Source organism: Aptenodytes forsteri, unplaced genomic scaffold, assembly GCF_000699145.1.
Source record: "Aptenodytes forsteri isolate BGI_AS27 unplaced genomic scaffold, ASM69914v1 Scaffold385, whole genome shotgun sequence".
Lineage (NCBI taxonomy): Eukaryota > Metazoa > Chordata > Aves > Sphenisciformes > Spheniscidae > Aptenodytes > Aptenodytes forsteri.
This window is the reverse complement of record NW_008795031.1, coordinates 975988-1000353: the sequence shown is the minus strand read 5'-3', so window position 1 is coordinate 1000353 and position 24366 is coordinate 975988. Positions and strand designations below refer to the sequence as shown.

Here is a 24366-nt window from a genome sequence, read left to right as displayed (position 1 = left end):
CCCTGTCTGGCTGCATATTCTCTTTGCAAAGGATATTAAGTTTAATATCTTATAAGGCACCTTGAGAACCCTGTTTTTAGTACATATCTATCCTTTGACTCATATCATCTCATGAATTACTTTTACTCAATGTCAGTTTTAAAATATTGTTGTACATATTTAACTGGATGTGTGTGTGTATGATTATGTTTGTGTATATGTACATGTAAAGAAAACTTCATGTATAATTTCTGTTTCCTGTTAAGAGAAAATGTAGGATTTACTCTCTTTTAATTTACTCTCTACATCTTACATTTCTTTTACCTCAGAAAGGAATTAAACCTGACATACAACACCCTATTTTTCTGGGAATAATCCATTTCTGGCACTATCGGAAGACAGTCTGTGTAGAAGGGTAGCTTCAGTGGTGAGGATACCAAGCATCTACCAAGGATAATTAGTGATTTAGGGTTTGGATGGCCAGAAAGGGTTCAGAGTGCTGATGAAGGACTTGGCTTGCTCATGACCACTGCAGATTTACTATGAGGTACCATAAGCCACTCAGGACTATCCTAGTACTTATTTCTCAAAGCTTTTTTGGTGAGAGAGTACTTGAGAAAAAACAAAGCTGTGATGGCTTTCTCCAGGAGCTGTTTGCTAGTTGGGAGCATAACAAAGATGTCTTCTCTGCTGCTTTTACAGAGGGGAAAAAAACAGCAGCAAACTTTTAATTAAAGCAAATGTTTTTAGAACTCTACTGAAAAAAAAATAGTTTTGTGAATGAACTTTCAATATTATCCATTTTAATAGTATGTGGTATATCCACACAAATCTAAATCTAAATCCCTTTTTCCTTGCTTGAATTATCTTTCCTACTTTTCTCAGTTGGTCAAAAGAATGTGGTTGAATGAATTCTAGCTCATTGTTGGCAGGTGTACACAGCAAAGCTTCATTTTGTGACACAGAAGCCTTTAGACAGCAGCCAAGGAGCAAATTTTTGTAATGCATAGTGCTTTCATAGTTAACTGCCTAGTGAAATTATAGCAACTTTGCATGCCAACCTTTTTAAGCACATCGATTTCTTTAATAAGGGTAATTATTGTAATCCATTGCACTTAAATAGAATTATACATCTTGGGAAATGACACATGAAGCACCTCAAAGGCACATTAGACTCAGGAAATGGGAACTTTCTCCTCAGTGTAAGTTTTATGAGAAAACAGAATGTTTCTGTTTTCACTGCTATGACATAAGACCTTTCCTGAACATTAATATCACTTATAAAGCAATGACATAATTATTATTTCCTATTAGTAAATATGACAGGAACCCACTGATTTTCTGGATATCAAAGCACCTCAAAGGCACATTAGACTCAGGAAATGGGAACTTTCTCCTCAGTGTAAGTTTTATGAGAAAACAGAATGTTTCTGTTTTCACTGCTATGACATAAGACCTTTCCTGAACATTAATATCACTTATAAAGCAATGACATAATTATTATTTCCTATTAGTAAATATGACAGGAACCCACTGATTTTCTGGATATCATTCTTGAAAAATGGATCATTGGAATAGCTGTTCTGCAAATTATAGCAACTTTGCATGCCAACCTTTTTAAGCACATCGATTTCTTTAATAAGGGTAATTATTGTAATCCATTGCACTTAAATAGAATTATACATCTTGGGAAATGACACATGAAGCACCTCAAAGGCACATTAGACTCAGGAAATGGGAACTTTCTCCTCAGTGTAAGTTTTATGAGAAAACAGAATGTTTCTGTTTTCACTGCTATGACATAAGACCTTTCCTGAACATTAATATCACTTATAAAGCAATGACATAATTATTATTTCCTATTAGTAAATATGACAGGAACCCACTGATTTTCTGGATATCATTCTTGAAAAATGGATCATTGGAATAGGTTGTTCTGCAAGCAGTAAAAATATTACTTCCCCTATCAGTCTGTGCTGTGCAAATGAGCTCCTTGTGAAATAACAGAGATTCAGTAATGACTTATACTACAGTCTTTCCCCACAGGGGCGTTCATAAGATCTCTCTCCAGGGATCTGTTTTCAAAACAGTTTTAGAAACTAAATAGCTCTAGTTTTCTACTCCTGTGTCAAATTTGAACTGATTTTAAAAAATATTGAAAAGAGAGACTGGACAGACAACAGTCACATTAATCATATTTCTTTAGAAAACTTGGGTTAAAAATAGCATTACTGGATAAGGGGCTCTAATTTTCTGATTCCTAGAAGAATTTTGCATAAGATAAAGTTGAAGACACTAGCTCTTCCCAACATTGTTCTTCCTAGATCTCTCTAGTATTTCTTACATGCAAGATAGTGTTGAAATTTAGAACTAGTTTCTGTGGCATCTCCTTTCTGTAAAACAATCCCTAAAGGTGTTTGAAAGAAAATACAGCATGTCATGTTATCATCTGACAAGTAAGTTATCATAGTGCTAAAAAGCCCCAGAAATACAGATCCTCTTTTTCTTTCTTCCCTGCCTTCCTCTTTACCCGCATCCTATCCCACTCTTTTCTTAGTGTTAAATGTACCAATGTCAGTCAGTGTGAACTAACATATACCAACAAAGAGAGTTAAAAAAGGATAAGAGAAAAATTTTTAGGTTATCACTGTGTTCCAGTCTTTTGTTATCGTCTGTCAAGGCAAGGCCACTACGGTGCTCTCTCAGCTTTGTTTTGTGCCTCTCCATCTCCTGATCCAAACTCTCATTCATATTTTCCCTTATAACTTCCTTCAGAAGCACACCCAACGTTTTTTGACTTAATGGCAGAGGTCCACTTCTATAAAATAGCTCTTATGTTTTCCTCTGTGTTGTGTCTTAACTCCAAGCGTTTTGCGCCTTCATGCACATGCAGCTGTCAACTAAAGGGCAAAGCACTTTATGGGTACCTCTCCAATATCTTAAATAGTTGCAGTGTTGTTCCAAATCTGATGCCTCATCCCATTTCCCCTTGAGTGAGTGGGAAGAGACCCAGTGATCCCTTTGCTTTCGAGAGCACTGCATTAACTCCATAGGTAAGTTTTGTGTGACAGAACATGTGTTATAAAAACTTCATAAAGAAGCAATACAACCTTCCTTTTTTGAAATAGATTCAGGCCATTATAGGTAAGGGGAAAAGAATGTGGCTATACCTGCTAAAATTTACTCTAGAGCCATTTGCTGAACGGTAAAGCTCTAGGAATAGCCTTTGCATGTTTTTGAAAATCTGTTTAAAAAGCAAAAATATTCTTTGTTCGTCTTTATATACTGGTGATTTAACACAAAAATAATTTCCCCTGGTTTTCAGAAATATTGCACTGTTTTGTGGATTGTCTAAGACTGTATCTAGTGGGGAGTTTTTAGCGAGATGCACTGTACTGAACAGAATAATAAAGGTCTGAATTCTGTGCAAGAACTTCACTGCAATAGAAATATTCTCTATGTATTCTCAAGCCCACATGTGCTCCAGTTTCCAGGTCTGGATGTTTGTCCAGACACCTACCAGTTAGATGTCAGGGCAAAATTTGGATAGGTACTGCTGTCATCACTGTAGATTGTGATTTCTGTGCAAAGCAAAGGTCCCTTAGTCTGGACCACTGGGACACCAGGTCCCTCTGGGGCATGTTGTGAAATGCTGCAGCAGATAATTTAGACACAGCCATGTAAAGTGTGTAGAAACAGTCTATAAATGAGTACAAAAGGTATATTAGAATTAAATTCCACTTAGCAGTAATGATGATCTAAGTCACATAGCAGCCAAGTGTTGTATGAAATACATATAATACATGTATTTGTTGCTGAAGAGAGGGAGCAAAAAACCTACGGCTGTTCATTACTGTGTAATTTCATCAAAATCATAGGATGACTGAGCTAAACCAGATTACTGAAAACATCCTTGATATGCCTGGATGTTTAGAAACCAAAGCTTCAGACTGATATCCTTTCATTCCACTCAGTAATGAGTCAAGTATCTGTTTCCCAAAGGAATATAGATTATTTGTGTGTGTGTATGTACGTGAGAAGAAAAGGGGCAGAGCACTGATTGCAGAACTTAAATTTTCCTAGCAAAAAATGTATATACGGTATACTGATGTATTAATTATTTTATGTGCTTTTGCTGGTAATGTATTTTAAGACAATCAGTAAATAAGAGCTTATTATTTAAAACAAAATTTTGATGAGTCAAGTATGTTTACAGGAGATCAAACAGGAACCTAGAATTAAAATTGCTCCTTTTCACCTCTCAAAAACCAAACCCTACCTGTGTGAATTAGCTGCTTTTACCCTCCAGTCTCCCAAAACCTTCCATCTGAAACCTGTCCTTTTCTGTCTTCCCTTTTTTACTCTTCTTTGTCTGCATTGTTTATCCATCCACTGGCTGACAGTGTCTTTACATCCAAAATGCAAAGCAGACAGATGGGCGCCTCAGGAAAGAACATGACTAAGAGCACCAGCATCGGCGGGGACATGTACACACTGGAGAAGAATGATGGCAGCCAGTCGGACACAGCAGTGGGCACTGTTGGCGGTGGCGGCAAAAAGAGACGCTCCAGCATCGGTGCAAAGATGGTCGCCATCGTGGGTCTCTCGCGAAAAAGCCGTAGCACGTCACAACTCAGCCAAACTGGTAGGAACTGGATTTTTTTCCCCTCTCAAAGTATCATTTAAATGTACATAATGTGTATGTATTACTGTTTAATCATTTGGATATCCTGTTGAAGTTGCCTAATCAACAATATTCTACGGAATGAAGAAAATGGTCAAGCATCTTTTTTCTCTAGACATTTACTAAACTATTTTTTTTTTAGCAAAGATCCTTTTCAGGTTGGACTGAGGCTTTTATTTTCTGCTTGCTGGAACCTGTTTAATGCACTAATTCCTTGCTTCTCAGGAGCCAACATGAGCTGCTGTACTTCTGTTTGGGGAGAATCCTTACCCTTGTTTGTGAAGGGTCGCTGAAATGTTGCAAAATTCCTTTGGTTTTATCACAAATAGTGTTTGTGTATTTCAATATGGTGGTTTTTTCACATTTGAACACGCAACCTTATTTTGAAATGAAACAATTTTCCTGAACAAAATATGTTACATTTTATTGCTTTAGTACAACTGTTTTATTGCTTTTTAATTAATTTCTTTTCAGCCTACAAGCATATTCACCATCAGCATAAATTTTCCTCATTTCTGTTTATCTCAATTAAAATTTGATACTGAAATATTCTACCTAGGAAAAATGGAGAGTTTTTCTGCTTTGATGCCTAAAGCATTTAAAATCTTATGCATTTTTTTGTATTCCTCCTATTTCAGAGAAAATCCATATAATGCACTCTGAAAAGCTCTCATTGTCAGTTAAGGAAGCTGTATAGGACAAGTGTATTTCACATGAAAAAGATTATTTTTATTTAAATGACATATATATAAAAAGTGTTTAAGCAATTTATATAGTTATGTACATATATACATTTATATATTTCAAGGTATATACATAAGGTTTACTGTATGTTCAGTATTTAAGCAAAACTGTTGTAACATTGTCATATGGTTCAACATAAGTTTATAGTGTCAGCTGTGTGGTGGTCCCATCTGAAGGTCTCCATTGTGCTAATGGTCTCCATTCAAACACTGATAAGAGATTTTTCAGTTCTCTGGAAAGTTTGCAGTTTATGTCGTGAAACCAAAGTGATAAGAGTTTTAATGTACAAGTAAATGGAGCAAAACAATGATTTGCAATGTCAGAAACTGTGGTAAATTTTGTAAGTAAACTTTTGTAGGAAGGGGATTTAAAGTACCTGGAAAGAGTAGTATTTAAGCAAAACTGTTGTAACTTTGTCATATGGTTCAACATAAGTTTATAGTGTTCAGCTGTGTGTGGTCCCATCTGAAGGTCTCCATTGTGCTAATGGTCTCCATTCAAACACTGATAAGAGATTTTTCAGTTCTCTGGAAAGTTTGCAGTTTATGTCGTGAAACCAAAGTGATAAGAATTTTAAATTACAAGTAAATGGAGCAAAACAATGATTTGCAATGTCAGAAACTGTGGTAAATTTTGTAAGTAAACTTTTGTAGGAAGGGGATTTAAAGTACCTGGAAAGAGTAGAAGTAAAAAAGAGGGGAAAGGAAGGGTAAGCAAGAGGGGTAACTGCAGAAGAAGGAGGAGCACAGAAAGAGAGCAGGGAGCTTGAGTGTGCGTCTTACTGAATGCGATATGAGACAAGAGAGAATGAAGAAGAAGAGGGGAAAGAACGTATATAGAGAAAGCTCTGAATATCACCAGACACTGATGACTCCCTCAGTAGGCAAGTCTTTGCAGCAGTCTCATATTTTACCAACTCACTTGCAGGTTATGGAGCTGGCAGTTTCATATACGTTTCTATTTTCTCTGAGTTCAAATGAATGCGAGGCAAAAGATGAAGTCATCTTTATACAGATCTGGACAGCGAAAGATGAAGTCATCTTTATACAGATCTGGGAAGCATCTGGTTGGGCAAGAAAAAAGCTTAGCCACTTGCTCACCTAGAAATCTAAATTTTACTCATGTGATAGTACACAGGTATGTAACTGTATTGATGTATTTGGATATCAAGTCAAATACAATGCACTACATTACTAGTTCTGATCTAATCTGGTCTCTTACTGTAAGGGATATTAAATGAAGGGTGTCAGCTCTTTGTATGCTGTTCAAGTATGTCTCAGCACTAGAGAGAATCTGTATTGTGTGGCTTGCCTAGATTTGATTTAAATACCACACTGTCTTAGTTATTTGGGACTTTTAATCTGAAGTTTTTCTATTATATCCAATCAGTTGCCCAACAACTGATTAGATGCTCAAGTCAGGGACAAATGTGAAATGTAACTCTTTCAAAAGTACTCAAGGTCTCTTGACCCCATTGACTGTGAATGGGGTGTTCTGAAAAACTCTTGAATAAGGCGCTGTATTTCAGTGCTGTTAGAGGTGCAGCAGAAACCAGGGGAGCCTGCACGGCTCTGGCCGGCAGCCCTTCTCCCTCGGCTGCTCCCTGGGAGAGGTCTGTGCTCAGCGCTGGCCTGCACCCGGCCCAGATGAGAGCAGCCAGTGCACCTCCTGCTGCCACCTTCTGAAAATGCCCCTCGTGTATCGGTTGGATAGGGGTTGTTTTGTGCAGCTGTTACCGCACACCAGCTCCTGCTGCCCTATTTGACAGCACTCCTGAGGGGCCTTGTCTGGTGGCCACATGCGGCTGCACCTAACAGGACAGGCACGTGCATTGTTTAAATAGTTGAGTCATGCAAGCATGCTGGTCATGCGGTGAGCACATGTAAGCCCCTGGATGAAGTGTGTGTCTCCAGTGCTACAAGGTGATGGCCTGTTGGGTGGGTGAGGTCACATCATGAAGAAGTGTCTTGCATGTCTTAAGTGTCCATCAGCACATCTTAAAGAAAACGTTGGACAGCAGTGCTATACATGAATGCCAGAGGTTTAAAACTTGCAGTTAATGTGTTTAATGAATTTATAAATTTCCCTGGTTTATCTCACCATGGTCCTCTTTTCAGATGGTAAGTGCCTGCACAAGGAATTGTGTATTGGTACAAGCATTGATACAAGGGCTGGGATCAAAACACTAACGTGCTGTAGACGTCCTGTAAGTACAGTTTTCTGGAACTGAGAGGCAGGGGATACTCAGGTGGCAAGGCACTGGTACGACATAGAAACTGATCAAAGTATAAAGGGTTCTTAGGTAGTTTCTGAAGAAATTATGTCATTCAATTGATCAGCTAAATACCTCCTTACATATCAGGCTTGAAAAAGCATGCCGACGTCATGAGATAACAATACTACTATAGAAAGTTGTGATCATATTTATAGCAACTAGGCTTTTATAAACTGTGTGCTCATATGGAAGTCTTTTTTCAAGTGTTTTGTAATGCATAATTGTATTTCAGTGGTTTTCTTCATTCATATTTTATAACTAAATCTATGCCAGAAGTTTTTTTGAAAGTAGGTCATCATAACTGCTTTCAGGACTGTGAATCATGCTTACCATAAATGCCTTAAAAGGTTCATTTTTACTGTCTTTTCAAATTAATTTCATGTTATTTCTTGTTATTTGGCATAGTATTAAGAAATTGACACTCAAAATACATACAACGAAGTTTTTTATTCTGGTCTGTAATTCTTTTAGTGTACTCAGTTAGGAACAGTTGTTTGGGTTTTTGTGGGTAAAGGGTATGTTGATTTGTTGTTATAGGTGGGAGTAAAAGGAGTAATTGTAATAATAAATTTATTACCTAACAATGGTATTTTGATTTCATTCAACTATGGCTAGTGTAAATTCTGTGTTGGAAGGCTTCCATTCCAGAGAGAGAACTGACTACACCTGAAATATGAGAAAAACCTGAATAAGCAATGCTCTTTTCTCCTCAGACATATACAGTCTTCAATGCTTAGAAAATTGCTAATCCGGTAACTCTGCTGACGAAGGGTAATTTATGAGAGTAAAAGAATAACTCAAGACTTTGAAAAGATCTGACCTCATTAACATAGGCACTAGGAACTGATCTTTTCAGATTATCATAGCAAGAGAATCCAAGTGTGTTGGATATCCATTACATGAGAAGATTTTAAGTGGTGCTCTGTGGATCACTATTGTTATGGGAAAAGAGCAGAAAAAATGCCAGTGTTAAGGCCATGGAAATACAGAAAACATGAATAAAAATAGATGAGACTCACTCTCTGGTTTCGATTTGGGCTTAAAGGAGAGCTGTAATTTATTTTTTAAAAGTTCATACTCCTTTTAGCAATGTGTATCACTGCTGTGATATTTCTTTCCTATTATTTGATTTAATTTTTAAGTGTGAGGATATACAGGATCAGTATTTTGTGAACTGATTTGATGTATTTCAAAGCAGCTTAAAAAAAAAAAAAAGAATCTGGAAATTCCTGCAATTTCTTTAACCTTGGAATCAAGCTAATGGTTGGATGACACAAAAGTAATTTTACTTATGGTAACTTTTACTTAAGATAAGACTTTACTAAAAGACAAGATACTATAGAGTGGCAAGGTAAATCAGAATTGATTTTAGTGCTGGTTCCTGTAACTTTTCAGTGCTACAAAAAATAGCTAAAGGAATACTCCCTACACTTGAGTCAAGCAATTATTCCTAGAAGCTAACAGTTGGCGGGTTAGAAAGAGTTTATGTTGTAACCTTCAGATCCTGATTCCACAGGCATTCTTCCTAGTGGAAAAGCTAGCTTTCTTTACAGAGGAAAATAAAATACAAAATGCAAATCCCAAGCAGCATCTTATCAGTGTTTGCTTAGCTATTCCTATCTGGAATGCAGTCCTTCTCCTGCTGGACAGCCCTGAGGGAACTGATGAGCAGGCTTCCATACAGGTGCAGACCTGTAACTCTGTTATATTTCATTAATGAGTGAATTCTTTGCCCTCTTCTGATTACACGACGTTAGATCTCCCTTTCAACTTACATGCACTGTCTCTGGCAGGTGGCTACCTGGGTGTCTTAACTTTCCTTATTTAGCTGACATTTCTCCTTTAGCTGGGAAAATGTTTTGTCTTTTCTTTAGTTAGCCAAGACCTACTGTGTTTGTAGGCTGATTATATCCAAAAGCCTAAGCAGTTTAATTTATGTTTTCAAGAGTTTTTTTAGAATCTGGACCACATCATGGACCACACATACTGAAACATTTCCTGTGTGTACATTCAGTCACATGTACAGCGTCCAGCACACTCTCAGAGACTGAGTCCCATGATGTCTTTGGGTATATGATCACAATAGATGGCATCTATTAAAATAGATGACAAAAAGCATGTAACAGCATGACTTGAGAGAGACCAGTGTAGTAATGCCTGCAGAGAGGTGTAACCATGTGTTTGAATAGAAATAAACTGCCCTTGTGTGTCTCTGTAGAGTGTCCACGGTACGGTGCTCTGGAGGGCCCTGCACACATGAACCTAGCAGGTGACGCTGGGGGTCAACTGACACTGCCTGAACTGCAGTTTCCCTGCGGCGACATGTTGCTCCATGTAAACTAATTACTCTTTCTAATAGGTGAATTCTCCCAAGATAAAAGTTGTAGGAAAGCATCGGAAAACTATCGGAAAGCTATGCAAGGTCAACCAAGACACAGACATGTATTAAAACCTATTAAAGTCTCATTAGAACCAAAAAGCTTTTTTTTTTTTAATGACCAAGATAAAGGCTGTCCCTCCTTTAGCAGGCAGTCAAACTTTGGCAAGATGCCATATGTGGCATGAAGTTATAGGGCTGTAAAAGTAGAGTTTTGGGACAGTGTCATGGTGTTCTGAGCTCTTTTAGTATCCTTTATAATTTTGGTGGGGTTAAACTATGGCATTATATTCTTGAAGTTATATTTCTCTGTAGAAAAAAAAGCAAAAATCAGGTGATTCAGTGCAAATAAAATGATGATTGCCCTTCAGAGAATTAAATAGTGTTCATCAAAAAGAGGCACTTCTGTTTCAACAAATTCTGGAGAGGTCCAAAGGGTAATCCCAGTGAAACAAGGTTAAAGTATTTTGAAATTTTGATATTTTATGGCTACATCTTTTCTTAGAAGAAATGGAAGAAAAGTAGGTCTCACAGAGCAAAAAGCTCAAGTGGGATTTTATTTTCTCTGTGTGTGTGTGTGTGTTAAAAGCCAAATTTTGAATTCTATATGGTTTGTAGGGTGTTGAAACTATGGTCCAAAGTGCTGTATTCATAAGTAGAATAGTCTCAGTTATGTCTGTCGTGAACCAACCATGTAGAGCAATTTCCTCAATTACTGGAATAATTGAAGGGAATCTGTTGGGAACATTGGTCTTGGTCTTGTATGGAATTTCATATTTCTCAATTCAAAGTTCAGATTTATATAAAAAACAGTCTTCTACCACACATACAGTAAATATGTTTCCTATTAAAATGAAGATGATTAATCACTTCCAACAATGGTAACTAAAGGAGAAACTACATTGATTGCCTTTCATTGTCTAAAATGAGATAGACTATGGTAAGCAAGCAACTTACTGAACTAAAACTGTATTTGTTTTCATAATATACATTGTTGTTTTCTATCCCTAGAATTAATTTATGTGGCCAAAACGGCAACTGAAATTATCACTTACTACTTTTAATCTGGCCATATATTTTAATTTTTTTAAAATCACATATATAATTCAGGTGTTTTGAAGCAAACCATTTGTTTGGGGTTTTATTTCCTCTCCTATTCCAGAGACATAAATTGCTTGTTAATAAATTGCTTTAATGTGTAGTATTGTACTTGTATCAGTATTCTTGATGTGTAATCTGATTTAGTTTCAAAATAAACCCATATTACATTGATAGAAATATAGGATTAGCAGTTGACAAGAGATTAAACCCAATTTATCCTACTGATTAGTTGAGAATTGTGACCTGAATCATTTACCAAAGAGAAAGTACCATTATCTTAAGTACATTACCAAGAGCGTTAATCAGCTTTTACTAAATAAACTCTGGAGAATATGCTAATAAATAAATAGACTCTAATTGCAAACTAAAAAGACTGACTACACAGGCTTTTAAATATATTTTACTAAGGTGATAGATTTTTGTTTTTAAATTGTTTTGTTCCACATGTAGGAAAAGACTAGGAAAGAAGATAAGGCAGTACAAAATTTATGCAACTCTCCTCAATGGATTTTCTGTAGAGGAGGTAGGTATATATTTAAGTCCTCATATTTTCATAAAGATTCTTTGAGAGATGGATGCAGTAAAAAGAAATATATAGCTGAGGTGTCAGAACTGAACTCCAGGCAGTGCTAGCTATGATCTTATAGAAGTCCTCTGGAAGACACTTCTCACACACAAAGTGTGGGAGACACCTTATGCCGTATATAAGCAGAAATTCCAGGCAGGTGAGAAGGAAGTCCTGTAATGACACTAGGAAGTAAGAATAAAAGGCTTAATTTTGGGACAAAATGTGCAGATCATGTACACCAACTGAGCAATACTGCCCCAGTCACAAATTACTCATTGAACTTCCTCTCTGTAATATGTAGTTACCAACTCAGTGAGATATACGCCTGTGAGATTTCCAGCTGACCGTGGTAGAAGTAAAACTAAATCCCCTGGCTGTAGGCATTTATATGATTAAAACCCCCTACTTTTATTTCCAAAAATGATTTTCCGTGTTGCCAACCCTTTCCTTAAAAAGCAACTTACTTATATTACCACTTGATCTCATTAAGAGAAAAAAAGGAGAAAGCTATAAGTGAGATCAGAACGTTTAGCTTGACCTTCCACAAGATTTTTTTTCTTTCCATAATTAGAGGTAAAAATAGAGAGGGAAATGTAGGGTGATCTTTCTTGGTAAGAATTCTGCTAAACTGTCTTTTCTTATTCAGAGCAGAAGAATTCTCATAAGATCCCTGCTAAAAAAAAATATACATCTCATAAAAAAACTTTAAAGCTGTTTTATTTCTGTTTTCACAGTAAACAAGATTTGTTCTTTATGTTGTTACATAAGGAAAACCCATCACAGTCCTTCCTGAATTAATTCAACCTGGAGAGCATTTCCTTTTTAGGCTATGCGAGAGCTATTCAACAGAATAATTTAGGGTTTCCTTAAGAAACTTTCAGTTTGAAAACTCCTTTTGGGATTTTATAATCCCTTAGTTAACATGTGATATAATAGATGTGAATTTCTTGTTGGATATTCTGTGAAAAAGGGCTCTGACTTCATCCTACTGAAACTTGAGAGTAAAAAGAAGAACTTTATAGGGCAATTTCATACTTTTACTCTGGCAATTATTCAGTTTTCAGTTTGCCTGAAATGTCTGGGATACTCACCTGTAGTTACAGTTCTGTGTATCTACATAGTTTATACTTTAGGGAAGAAAATTCAGTTTTATTTGTTTCCAGTTGAAATAATTTTTCTAGTATTGTCAATTTTTTTACATAGCCACCTCAGTGACTACTGTTTGTATTGTTCTAGAAGGATAATACTTATCTACACATCGCTCTATCAACCACCTTCACTAAAAAACAGTGTGCCATGAAGGGAGACTTACTTCAGATCTCCAAAGGCCAGCAGGAAGAGGGCTGTTGTACTTTGCTCTTGGACAGTTATCAGAAGCGTGGTTTTAGCACCAAAAATAAACAAATATGACATTTATATTTACAGATTCATTGAGGCTGCATCTTTTTTTAATTTAACATTTCATAATAATACAGGATTTCCTTCCTTGTACTTAAATGGAATGAAATATTAAAGGTCCTTTAGCAAGTCATAATTCAATATTGAATTTATGTCCTTAACACTACCCATGCCATCAGCAATACTATTAATACTCTTTTGATAAATGATTTTTTTTTTCTAAGGATAGAAGGTAATTTATAAAATAATTACCTGAAAGTAAAAAATAATGAAAATAGCCCCAGAAGTAAAAGTGGTATTAGAGGCATGCTTTGTAGACTAATTCAGAACAGCTCTCTGGCCTCAACTGGTATGCAACTTATGTGGACATTGCAGTATTAAAAAAGTTCAGTTTTATTGCACTCTCATATTGCCCCTTTCAGCTGGCTGTTGTATGCCTGTATTATAAATAAGAGTAATCTGTGTTCTCCATAGGGTAAAATGGGGAGGTAAACGTTACAGTACTTCTGCTTTTAAACACCGCACAAGATATACAGCTCATGGGAAATCATGCAGATACTGAGAGTACAGTTGTGTGGGCTCTTCATACTTCTGGACTCTTTGGGCTGGTGTCCCTCATAATAAACTGGGAAATGCCTCCTAGGCATCTCCAGACCATTTAGGTTGGCTTTGTCTTCCATGGAAGAAGCGTGATGATGCTATCACTCAAAACTTGTATGTGTCACTAACAGAAAACTCTTACAGGAGAAATGATATTAACAACAGAGTAATTTAAAATTAGTTAAGTGTACTAGTGATGATTCACAGAAAATACACAAACAATCATTGGATCAGGAAGCTGAACCCTCTACTAACAAACAAATTACCCTAACCATTAGCCTACAGTCATGGCTCTCTTACCAATGCTTTATTTGACCTATTGGGTCTTCATTTTTTTCTTTTTTTGGTTGCTAGCAAACACTTCAGTTTGCAAAATAGTGAGTGTCAGGTATGTGTCAGATGGTGTGTGCCAGGTACTCTCCAAGAAAGTGGGAAATGCTTTAGTCTTCTCCAGCAGGGGAGGGGCTCTGAACCCAGATCTCCCTCCATCATGGATACATCCTCTTGGTTGCAATATAAAACTGAGATTCGGTTTCTGCTTCTCTAGAGATGTAATAAAAGAAAGCAGTGGCCAAAACTACCTTTCTTGAGCAGAATCCTGTAGCCACAGTTTGTAAAGCTTACCAGATTTGTTCCTGAGGCAGAATGTGCAGGACCTGTGTTTTCTGAGTGCTACCTGTAGGGTAGGTCCCTGCCATCTCCATGGTGGCAAGAGTCAGTAGCTTCTCAACATACACAGAATTAAAATTAGAGGGAAAATTAGGATTAAAAAGCTGATTTTGGGGAACTTAGGCGCCACTGGGGCTATAAGCAGGATTTTTCATGTTTATTTCTTTGGAATGAGATGGCAAATTCCTGTGCATTTTAGGCACTTGTATCCATTTTTAAACCATTTTTTATTCATATCTGACCTTTGCAGTCTGTATAGAGAAGCGACACAAACACAGGGAAGGATAAGAGAGAAACAGAAAAGAGAAGTTACCTGAGACAAGCAGAAGTCAATGGAGAGCCAGAATATAAGCCTAAAACTTGTCAAGTCCCTAATCCATGCTTTAGCAACACGACAAAAAAGAATTGGTGAAATTAAATTATTTTTTCTGTCCTTCTGGGTGTACGTTGTGCTTCTTAACTATGCTATTGGACAACTCCAGGTAATTTTTTTTTTTTTTTTCAATTTGATGAAGTAAAACACATCCTTATACTTAGCTATTGCCAAATGTTTTGGCAATGGATATTGAGGGTTTTGAAGACATCACAAGTGCATCTAAATTCAGTGGAAACTTGAGAATCTAGTTCAAGGAGTGCACTGGTGAACTGCATATTTTTGCTACAGTTCTTTTATATTTTAGTAGTTTATGACTGAGGAATTGCTCCAAGATTTTTCTTAAATGTCAGCACAGGTTTTGTTATTGCATTTTGATTACCGCTTGAACAAAGTGATAGGATTTTCTCTAATACTGTTAGGCATATGTGAGTTCAGTTAAACTCTCTCTTCCTGCTCAGGGAATATATTAAGAAGCAAAAAATTGTCATTGAGAACATATCACAGAAGGAATAAAACATGCAGGTTGTTCTCAAACCATTTCTAATGGAGCATGTTTAAGAAAAGGTGAATAATTCTTTAACAAAGGCAAAAATATTTTTTTTTCCTCATCAGCTGCAAAATTTGTGTATGGTTCTTTGTGAATTTGCATAAGATGAACAGAACCTTTGGGAGATATTTTCTTAGCAGTCCTACTTTTTACTGTAAAGCAATCAAAACACAGTCTCTTTAACACTGAGAGGGGGGGTTGTCTTTTTATACCTATTTTTAGGAGTTTTTCCTACGCTTGAAAGTGCTAGTGTGAATGACATTGGATTTTTTTATTGTCATGATCTTTTCATTACAATATGAAATCTTAAACTATATATGCTATCTGACATGAATTAAAACTCTGCTCCAAAAGTTACATTCAGATTTTATCCAGTTTTGTAACTATAGTACTCTAATATTTAGAGTATATAGAGTATATATCTAATATTAGAGTATATTTGCCATTGTCTAGGTAGAATTTGGTGCCAGCAAAAATTATTTTTAGCTCAGTCTATGAAATCACATTGCGACTTAATTGAAAATATTCACAGTAATAAGTACTCTTCTTGTTACTATTTGCTTCAGTAAGACCTGTCAAGAACAAATTTGTCCTGTGAAGGGAAAGATTACTTCCGTGTGATTAACTAAATTAATTAATAGTTACCAACATTAGAGTTTTTATAAGGTGGAAATCTTAAGTATTTTTCAAAATGTAAAATTAATGCAATATTTTGTGTGAAACCTGCCATGATTAAGGCAGTGCCATATTTAACTATTATATTAAGTGGAAAAGATAACATAGTAACACCTTACAAAATAAAACTGATTCTTATAGAAACTGAATCGTAGATATTCTAAAATCTGTAAATTACATGTTCTACCAAGGCAATATTCTACTTTTGTTTTAATACAGCATAAAAATATGCTATATGAACATCAGAAAAATTCTTTACAGATTTGTTTTAATTTAATAACTGAATTTACTCACTGATTTCTGAATTTTATCAGTAACAAGTACTTTTTTTTGCAATAAGCATTCATATAAAACATTATGAGTTGGTTAAATGTCAACATTTTATAATTTTGACATCACTTTTTTAATATTTGTTTTAATATTTTCAGTCATTTTAGGAGTATGCAAGATTGGGTAGTATTTCTGAAACCTTAAACTCACAGATTGGAATCATTACCTTGTGAAAATTCATGTCTCCTGAACGGGTCTTCAAAACTAAAATAGGACCACTATTGAATTTGAAGGTCTGGTTAGAAACATTGCCTGTGTTTCACCAAAATGTGCTTTTTCTTGAATAGGGCAAAGAACCTCTTCTCCCCGATACCAGCTATATGTCCTTGTTATGTTCTCGGTTAGATATTGTCCTCTTTGTTTCACCAGTTGTATTGAGCTCCCTGCTGTTCTCAGGCATATCTGAAGAGCAGGCATTCCAGTTGTTTCCTTGGTGGAGTTTGTAGGCAACTGAAAAGTTGTTTCAGTTTGTGATCTCTGTATACCATGAGTTGCATTACTTGACTGCAAATTGAGCTCCCATCCAGAGGATGCAAATAAAATTGTGTAATATGAATGTGTGTAACCTGGAGGAAGAAAAAGGTTTAAGCAGACTTTTTATTACTTGCCTGTTGTAAAGACATTCTGATTTTATTTCTGAGATTGAAAATTATTTATGAATGTTGGAAATTAGCTGAGTACATGTGTTTGCTATTAAGCATATGAGTAGTTCCACTGAAGTTAGTGATACATTTGAGGGATACCGACCCTCACAAAGGGAGGGAAGACATGTGAATCCACTTTTCACACAAAAGCAATCCTGTTTTCTGCTTCAGCTCTCTTTCTTTGCTAGGACCACTAAAGGATGAGAACTAGAGAAACCCTTCAGCTGTCTCGCTGTTGCCGTTACTACACTTGACTAGGGCAATGTGGTTTAACTTCACCATCTTATCAATAGCCAAAGTCATGTCTTCATCAGTGAAGGGACAGAAATGCCAGGAAGTGTAGAAAATCAGTCCCAGTCAAATAGGTAAAATACGTAAGCCTGGAGAGAACTGTTCACTGTGCTGTTCCATCAGCTACCCAGTGGCTGAAGACCATACTGCCATAGGAGTTACCTTTAAAAGCACCAATTCTCAGCTAGTGCGCAAGCTGAGATTCCTCATATTCCATTAATGTACTGACAGAAGCCAGGTGCCAGCAACAGCTACCCATTAAAGGTCAGGCTGCATGAAAATGAACAGATCAGTCAGTTCAGCAGCTTCCTTACAGAGAGGTCTGTAAGTGCTCAGTGGACAGTAGAAGTCATTAACTTGCATGCTTTTTGCTATTCCATTTAAGCAAGTGCTTTCATGCAGCGTGTTGGCAGATTATAGGAACTGTTGAACAGAACCCCACTGGGAAAAGGATTCTTTGCAATTTTGAAATGACTTTTCTCAGATCATCCAAGCTGGATCTTGGCTTTTGCCACCATGCTTGTCTCTTCTCAGTGGGGAGATGAATCTAAACGTGTGCCAGTTGTGTCTGTGTTGCATATTCTCAGCTTTTCCGGGACTGAGGAAGAAACTTTCTGTCATTTGATTTTACCTTGGTGCCATCCTGTACTCATCTGGCATTTGAAGATACTCAGTATATATGGAAAGGAATCTGAAGGTCTCCTTCTGGAGAGACCTCTAAAGCTCTCAATCTTATGATCACTTAAGGTTACATCTGTACAGATAAATAAAAAGACCAGGGTCTGTCTCTCGTTCGGAGAGCAAGATCTGGCTGATGTCCATGTGGCTAACCTATCTTAAGCTTTCCTCAGAACAGGATTGCCTCATCCCTAAGATCTATCGGAATCCTCCCATGCCCATGCTGTCTCCTGAACTGCTTTTTGGGAAAGCTCTGCTGGCTTGGGTCAAAATAGTGGCAGGGAGTGGGCTAAGAAATAATGAGGATGGTTATAAGTCAGTGTCCTGCCCCTGTAGACTTTGGTACTATAAATATAGCCCGAGAAAATTAGTTTCATGCAGTCACCCCTCCATGATGGAGGATTTATTTGCCTGTGTGCACCCTCCATAACACCTTGTAGTTTTATAATGCCTTGGCTAATTTCATCTGCATTTGAATGAGCAGACCGCAAAGATCATTAAATTTAGGAGGATAAGGTGGATGGCAGAGCAACGTGCTCGTAATACTTACCTGCATCTAAATCCTACTGCAGCCTCTATCTCCACATTAATTATTCTGAGTTTTATAGCTTTGTGTTTCATAATTTTTTTTTTTTTACATATATATAGAAGTGTGGACAGGATAGAAGTGGTTGAAATCACAGTCAGTGATCACACAGGTAAAACACATTAAAATCTTTGAACTTATTTTCCATTTAAATTTTTTGCATATCACCAAAAATTCTGTTCTCATCTGAAAATACTTTGCAGGTAGCTAATTAGCCATTTTTAGCTAATTTGCATTCCTTCCCTTTAGCAGAGTTAACTGTGTTTTCCAGTTCCAGCTTCAGCCCATCAATTCTGCTTTTTCTCCTCCTCTCATCCTGAGTTATGGCATGTCTGTCCTGTGTCTCACCAGTTCTCACCAGAGAAGTGAACACGCTGTTGCTTTTTTGTTTTTAGTGAAGAGAGAGTTTGGATCTCACTGAAAGTAAGTAGCCTTGACGTGGAAGCAGACGTGAAAGCAGACATGAAAACAGTGACCCCCTAGGAATTTTTTTAGATTCTAGAAAAAATACTTGAGAACTAAAAATGTTACGAAGAAACTGTTCTATCAATTCTTATGAAAACAGACAACCATAAGACATTGGTCTTAAATCAGTATGAAAGGAAGGTACGAATATCATAGGATAATATTGATATCAAAGGAAGGTAGCAAGGTATATCTGACTAGTAAAAATGTACAGATCCAGGATGAAGGGCTCAGCATCTGCGGCTGGTAGCAGACAGCCTGTTGAGAAGATTTTCATCAAAGATGAACTACAGCCTGAAAGCAGAAGAGACTGGTGAAGATGAACAGCAGGAGGCAGCAAGGCAGACTTTAATGTGAGAGAAAGAGTCAAGAGGTGAGGGAAGTGGAGAAATTCGACAATTATTTCAGTGAAAGGAGAAGTAGACACACACAGGAGAGGTCTAAATGACAGCATGGGTCTGACTGTGGGTTAGACTGTGGGAATCAGGAACAAGGGAATTAGAGGAAGAATAGCAGCTGGGGAAGAATGTAGCAAGAGAGAAAAGCTTTTGTGAAGGAGAACTGTGTAGCACTGCTTGAAGTGACTAGGAAAATCCTTCTGAGAAAGCGGAGTACATGAGCAACTCAGAAATTCCTTTTTTTCTGACATATCATGCTTTCTTCTTCCCCATTCCTCGTAATCCTTAATTAATTTTCTGTTACTGCTTGGGTTCAGTAATTATTTATTGTTAGTGCATCACCTGTTGGTTTTTAATATTGAACAGTTATAAAAGTGTTATAGTTTCTAATAAGCAAGAATAGTAATTGAAAATCACTGCTTTGTGGGGGACAGGAAATCAGATTACAGTTTCACAGGCCCATCCTCAATGCAATAAACAAAAATAAGTCAGCTAATTATATTATTATTTATATATTATTATATTATAAATATTTTATTTATTTTTAATTAACATTTGTCTGGATTTTTATCTCTTACCTTAAGATGCCTTTTAAGGTGCCTTTTTGAAGTATCCCATTTGGTAATGAAAAGTAGAGGGAAAAGATCCAATTCTTTGGAAAAAAATTTAGATTCAGCAGTCTCAAAGAAAGCAAGCTTGATTTAAACGTGTTTGAGATGTACGCACTTCTCAAGTACATGAAAAGTACATGTCAAAGATACATGCATATAATATACACATATATATACACTACCTATATACATATTTTAAGTTTTTTTCTTTCTTCCTAACTTCAGTTCTTCTACAGATATTAGAGGCATTGGAGCCTACACCTCTCCTCTCAACAGGGCAATAATCTCACCTCTCTTACTCAGCATACTGCAGTTCTTGATCAAACCTCCTAAATCCCTGGAGCTCTTTTCTCTCTCTCCCACATCCCCTGCTAGTGGAAGACAAGCTGTGCAAAAGGTGACTGGCACAGTCCAACCTGAGCTCAGGCTCCTTCATGGAAGCACTGATTTGCAGCTCTTAGCAGACATTTGTTTTCATTAAACATGTAGGAAACTAATACCTTTAAGATCTCTATCTACTGTGGAACTTAAAAGCAATTGTTCCATAGGTTCAAAAGTTAGTAAGGAGAAAAAATATCCACATGGGCAGACAGCACAACCATATAAGAACCTTTTCCTTAGGAGATGTCTAGAAATGTCATACTTAGCTTTTGCACCCGGCAGCTGCAGTTACCCTGTCAGGTTGGAGCACTGGACATTGGTGGGCTCTTGGTGCATCAGGACAGGATAATTAATATTGATGGTATATTTCAGTCCTGAAATGGAGCTTTTCTCATCTTCACTTCTCAGCCTGGACTGAGCACAGAATTGCCAGCTGGAGGCTTGAAGTGGGTTGGATGCTTGGTCATGAAGTTTGTTCTGTCTTTCTGAGGGATTATGTCATGAATTGGGCTCTTGGTCAAATTTAAAGCCAAATCTATGTAAGTGAAGCTAGTAAATTAATTTCTTCCTAACAATTAATAGTATATTGTAGACACGCTGAGGTATTTTAAAAAATGTAACTAACTCATGCAACATACAGCAACTAATAACATCATGCCAGTAGGGTCTTTTGTCCTTTCCTGAATGGGCCGAGAGCAACACCCTTGCTCTAGCGTTGGCAATGGCTAGCTGGATTAATAGAGTTCTCTGTTTCTAATTTCTGTAATTCTCCCGGTGAAAACTGATATCTTCTATATATGTGATAGATATTATTCTGATTTAACTAACTGCTTCATTCCTGTGTTCCAAACTGAGACATGGTGAGAAAGTCACCATGTAACAGTGCCTACACTGACGCTTTCGCTGGCAGCCAAGCAACAGCTTGATTACTGTGACTTTTCCATGCAAGTTCTTCTGCACTGTGTTAGTTCTTCAGCTCATTTTGTAATACATTTGCAGTAACAAGGGTATGGGACTTTTTTCTTCTGATCTGTTAAGAGACGGCTTCAGAGACAATCTACAGATCCTTCTCCATATGCAGATCATGTGCAAAATTTAATACATTTCAGGCATGAGTGAAGAAGGCCATAAAAGTCCTCCAAGAAAGAAGGGTGAGATTCACACGCAGGTGTAGAAATGATTTCTTAGTGATGACTATCACTCCCACCCACTCCTTACCAGATTGGAAACGCACTAAAGCTTTGTTATGCAAAAGCCTAAGCCCTAAGCAGGAAGATCAATTGAAAGAATGAAATGAAATGAAATGAAATGAAAGACTTCACCATTGATTATTCCTGGAGCTGTTTTTTCCTGTTACTTTCTTCAGCAGTTTATGATTGATCCTTGCTTAGCTTAATAAGCATGGAGTACTTATTTTTACTAGACAGGAGTATGACACAGGAATGATGAGACTTGATACTGCTGCTCTCTTGGGAAAAAGAGACTAGTCTTGGCCTGCCTGTAGAAAAAATTGTAAACAATGTGGGTTTTAAGGCAAACCCTATTTTATAGTAACACCCTTCCCCAAAAGTAGGCAAGTCCTATTCTTATGCTATACAGCTCTGTGCTATATATGCACTTCTTTTCTGCAGCCCGGGACATCTTGGTTTCTCCAGTATGTCGGCATGCCCTCATGTACTCAGTAGTTAAAATAATCTTCCTTACCTACTGCTCTGACAGACTTTCTCTCTCCCTTTTTATCACCATAAATTTAACCTCAGTGTCCTGAACTTCAACATCCTTCAGGATTCTTCCTCTTTTCTTACTCATTTTTGTTTCTCATCAAGTTACTTCTGTTCTTTTCACTCTGACAGCAAAGCTAGATGCACAGATAACCTTTAGACTGAATAAAAATTAGCAAATTATGTTTGTTCACAACTGTGGATAGACCGTGGCAAGGAGCTTATTATCAATACCTATTTAGACATCATTTATGAGTAAATTCCTTTGCTTCATTACAAAATACAGGCCTGCACACTTATAAACTAGGTAAATGGTCTCTCTTTTACAATTTTAGGCCCTCAGACTTGGGTTACATGGTTGTTCAGTGGCTAGGAAACAAAATGGGGCATGTGATCAAAGTGTTTCCTCCCCATGAAAGAAGGGAGGTGAAATGAAGAATGTTTATTATGGGACAAGAAAAGGATTGTTCTCCCTCTCACTCACTCTGTTTACATATACATATACAGCACTATACGTCATGGAAAAAAATATTTAGGTTTTTGTAATTCAACAAGGGAGGTAAGATGAACATTCAGAAAAGAAATTCTTGTGGGGGATACTGTTCAGTGATGGAGAAATGAACATAAGCTATCAGGCAGGGTAGAGCTCAATGGAAGTAACTTTTATCAGAAGATTAGACCTGTGCATGGTTGATGTGTAAAATGTATCGAATGCCTAAAATGATTCTGCCCAACCTGCACTTCTGTTATGTCATTGGCTCCCTGACTGCTTTGACAGAAATGTGGTTTTCTGCACACTTGGAGCTCTTCCCACTTCCTGAATGTATGTTGAACCTTCATTCATATCATCTGACGGGCGTTAACTGTATGCCAGTGAACTTCTTACTCATACATCTGTGCACCCTATTTTGCCTTATAATACCAAAAAAATAACATTTTAGTTTTATCCTAGCCATTAACAGGTGACGTTTCGATACCTTTCTGAACATTATTGTATTTTACTTCATCTGGTCATACTAAATCCTCAGAATTAACAAGTTATGTTGCAAGTAATTACATAATACAATCTTAATAATTTAAAGAAGTACTGTGTTTCCTTCTACTTTGTGAAAGCAAACAATACTGTATTTGTTCATACAAGTGGTAACTTGCAGTAATAGAAATACAATATAGACATACGGCCGGAAAATTATATCGGCAAAGGAGCAGGCATAAGCAGAGTGGGGCCATTTCACAATACAAGTGTTTATGCCAGTGAATGCCATGTGTTCCTTTTAAAACATTTTTAATACAATAACAAAACTGTTAGCATAGAAGGATAATTACAATGTTACTTCTATTTGTACTGAAAATAAATTGCCAGTACAGACAGGCATTTGAGAACCATAAAAGGAACAGGAATGCAACTTCATTCCACTCTCAAATTCATCATTTAGAAGTTCTGAGCACATACATTATCTTTTGATTTTGCAGAAGTATTTAATACAATGTTAAATAATAAATGTGTCGTCTTGAGACTGCAGCTTTTTAAAAAAAAGGTCACTGAAAGTATCTCAGTCATGAGGAAGAACAGATGTGTTCCTCGCTATTGAACTCCAAAGCTCTTTTAGAAATCTGTTAACCTGATTTTCATATGACCGTTTACCCGGATTCATCATATTCAGTACTTACGATGATAATGTTATTTTGTATCAACGTCATTATTTCTTTCCCTAATTAATCTGCATTTAACTTTCCTCCTACCACCTTGCCGACTGAAAAGATTGTTTTGCAGTTGGATCCAGGTATTCTCATTAGTTAATCTTCCGAAACAGGATTGTTGCAAAGAATCAGATCCTGAGGCTTACTGCACCTTAGCCACTCTTATAGAAGTACAATGAAGCACGGCAGTTGACACAAAGCATCTAATACCTCTTGATGACTGACTGAAAAATAAAGATGTTAGTATGGCCACCTGCAAATGCTAAGTCTCTTCAAACTTGATGGATTCAAAAGTCCTCCAGCAAGGGACCTGCAGCCTCAATGACCCAAGAAGTCCCTTCCAGCCATGTGTCCTGGACTCCATCCCCGCCCCAATCAAAGTACTAAGTCAGATTTTTTTATTCAAACTGAAACAAACTGAGGCTAAAGAATACTCTCTAACGAAACAGTCACTTTCTAAATACAGGCAATTATTATATATCTCACAGAGCAAACTTCATAGAATCATAGAATCATTGAGGTTGGAAAAGACCTCTAAGATCATCGAGTCCAACCGTCGACCCAACA

At 36.9% G+C, this 24366-nt stretch overlaps 1 protein-coding gene across 1 annotated transcript in view; it reads left to right on the top strand.

Moving 5' to 3' along the window:
* RIMS2 (regulating synaptic membrane exocytosis 2) overlaps positions 1 to 24366 on the top strand; it is a gene marked incomplete at its 5' end in the record, with an annotated part of 289286 nt that overhangs the window by 226828 nt on the left and 38092 nt on the right. The window contains one exon of the mRNA XM_019471267.1: positions 4383 to 4624. Coding sequence (XP_019326812.1) covers positions 4383 to 4624 — 242 coding nt within the window. The remainder of the gene's footprint in view (positions 1 to 4382; positions 4625 to 24366) is intronic.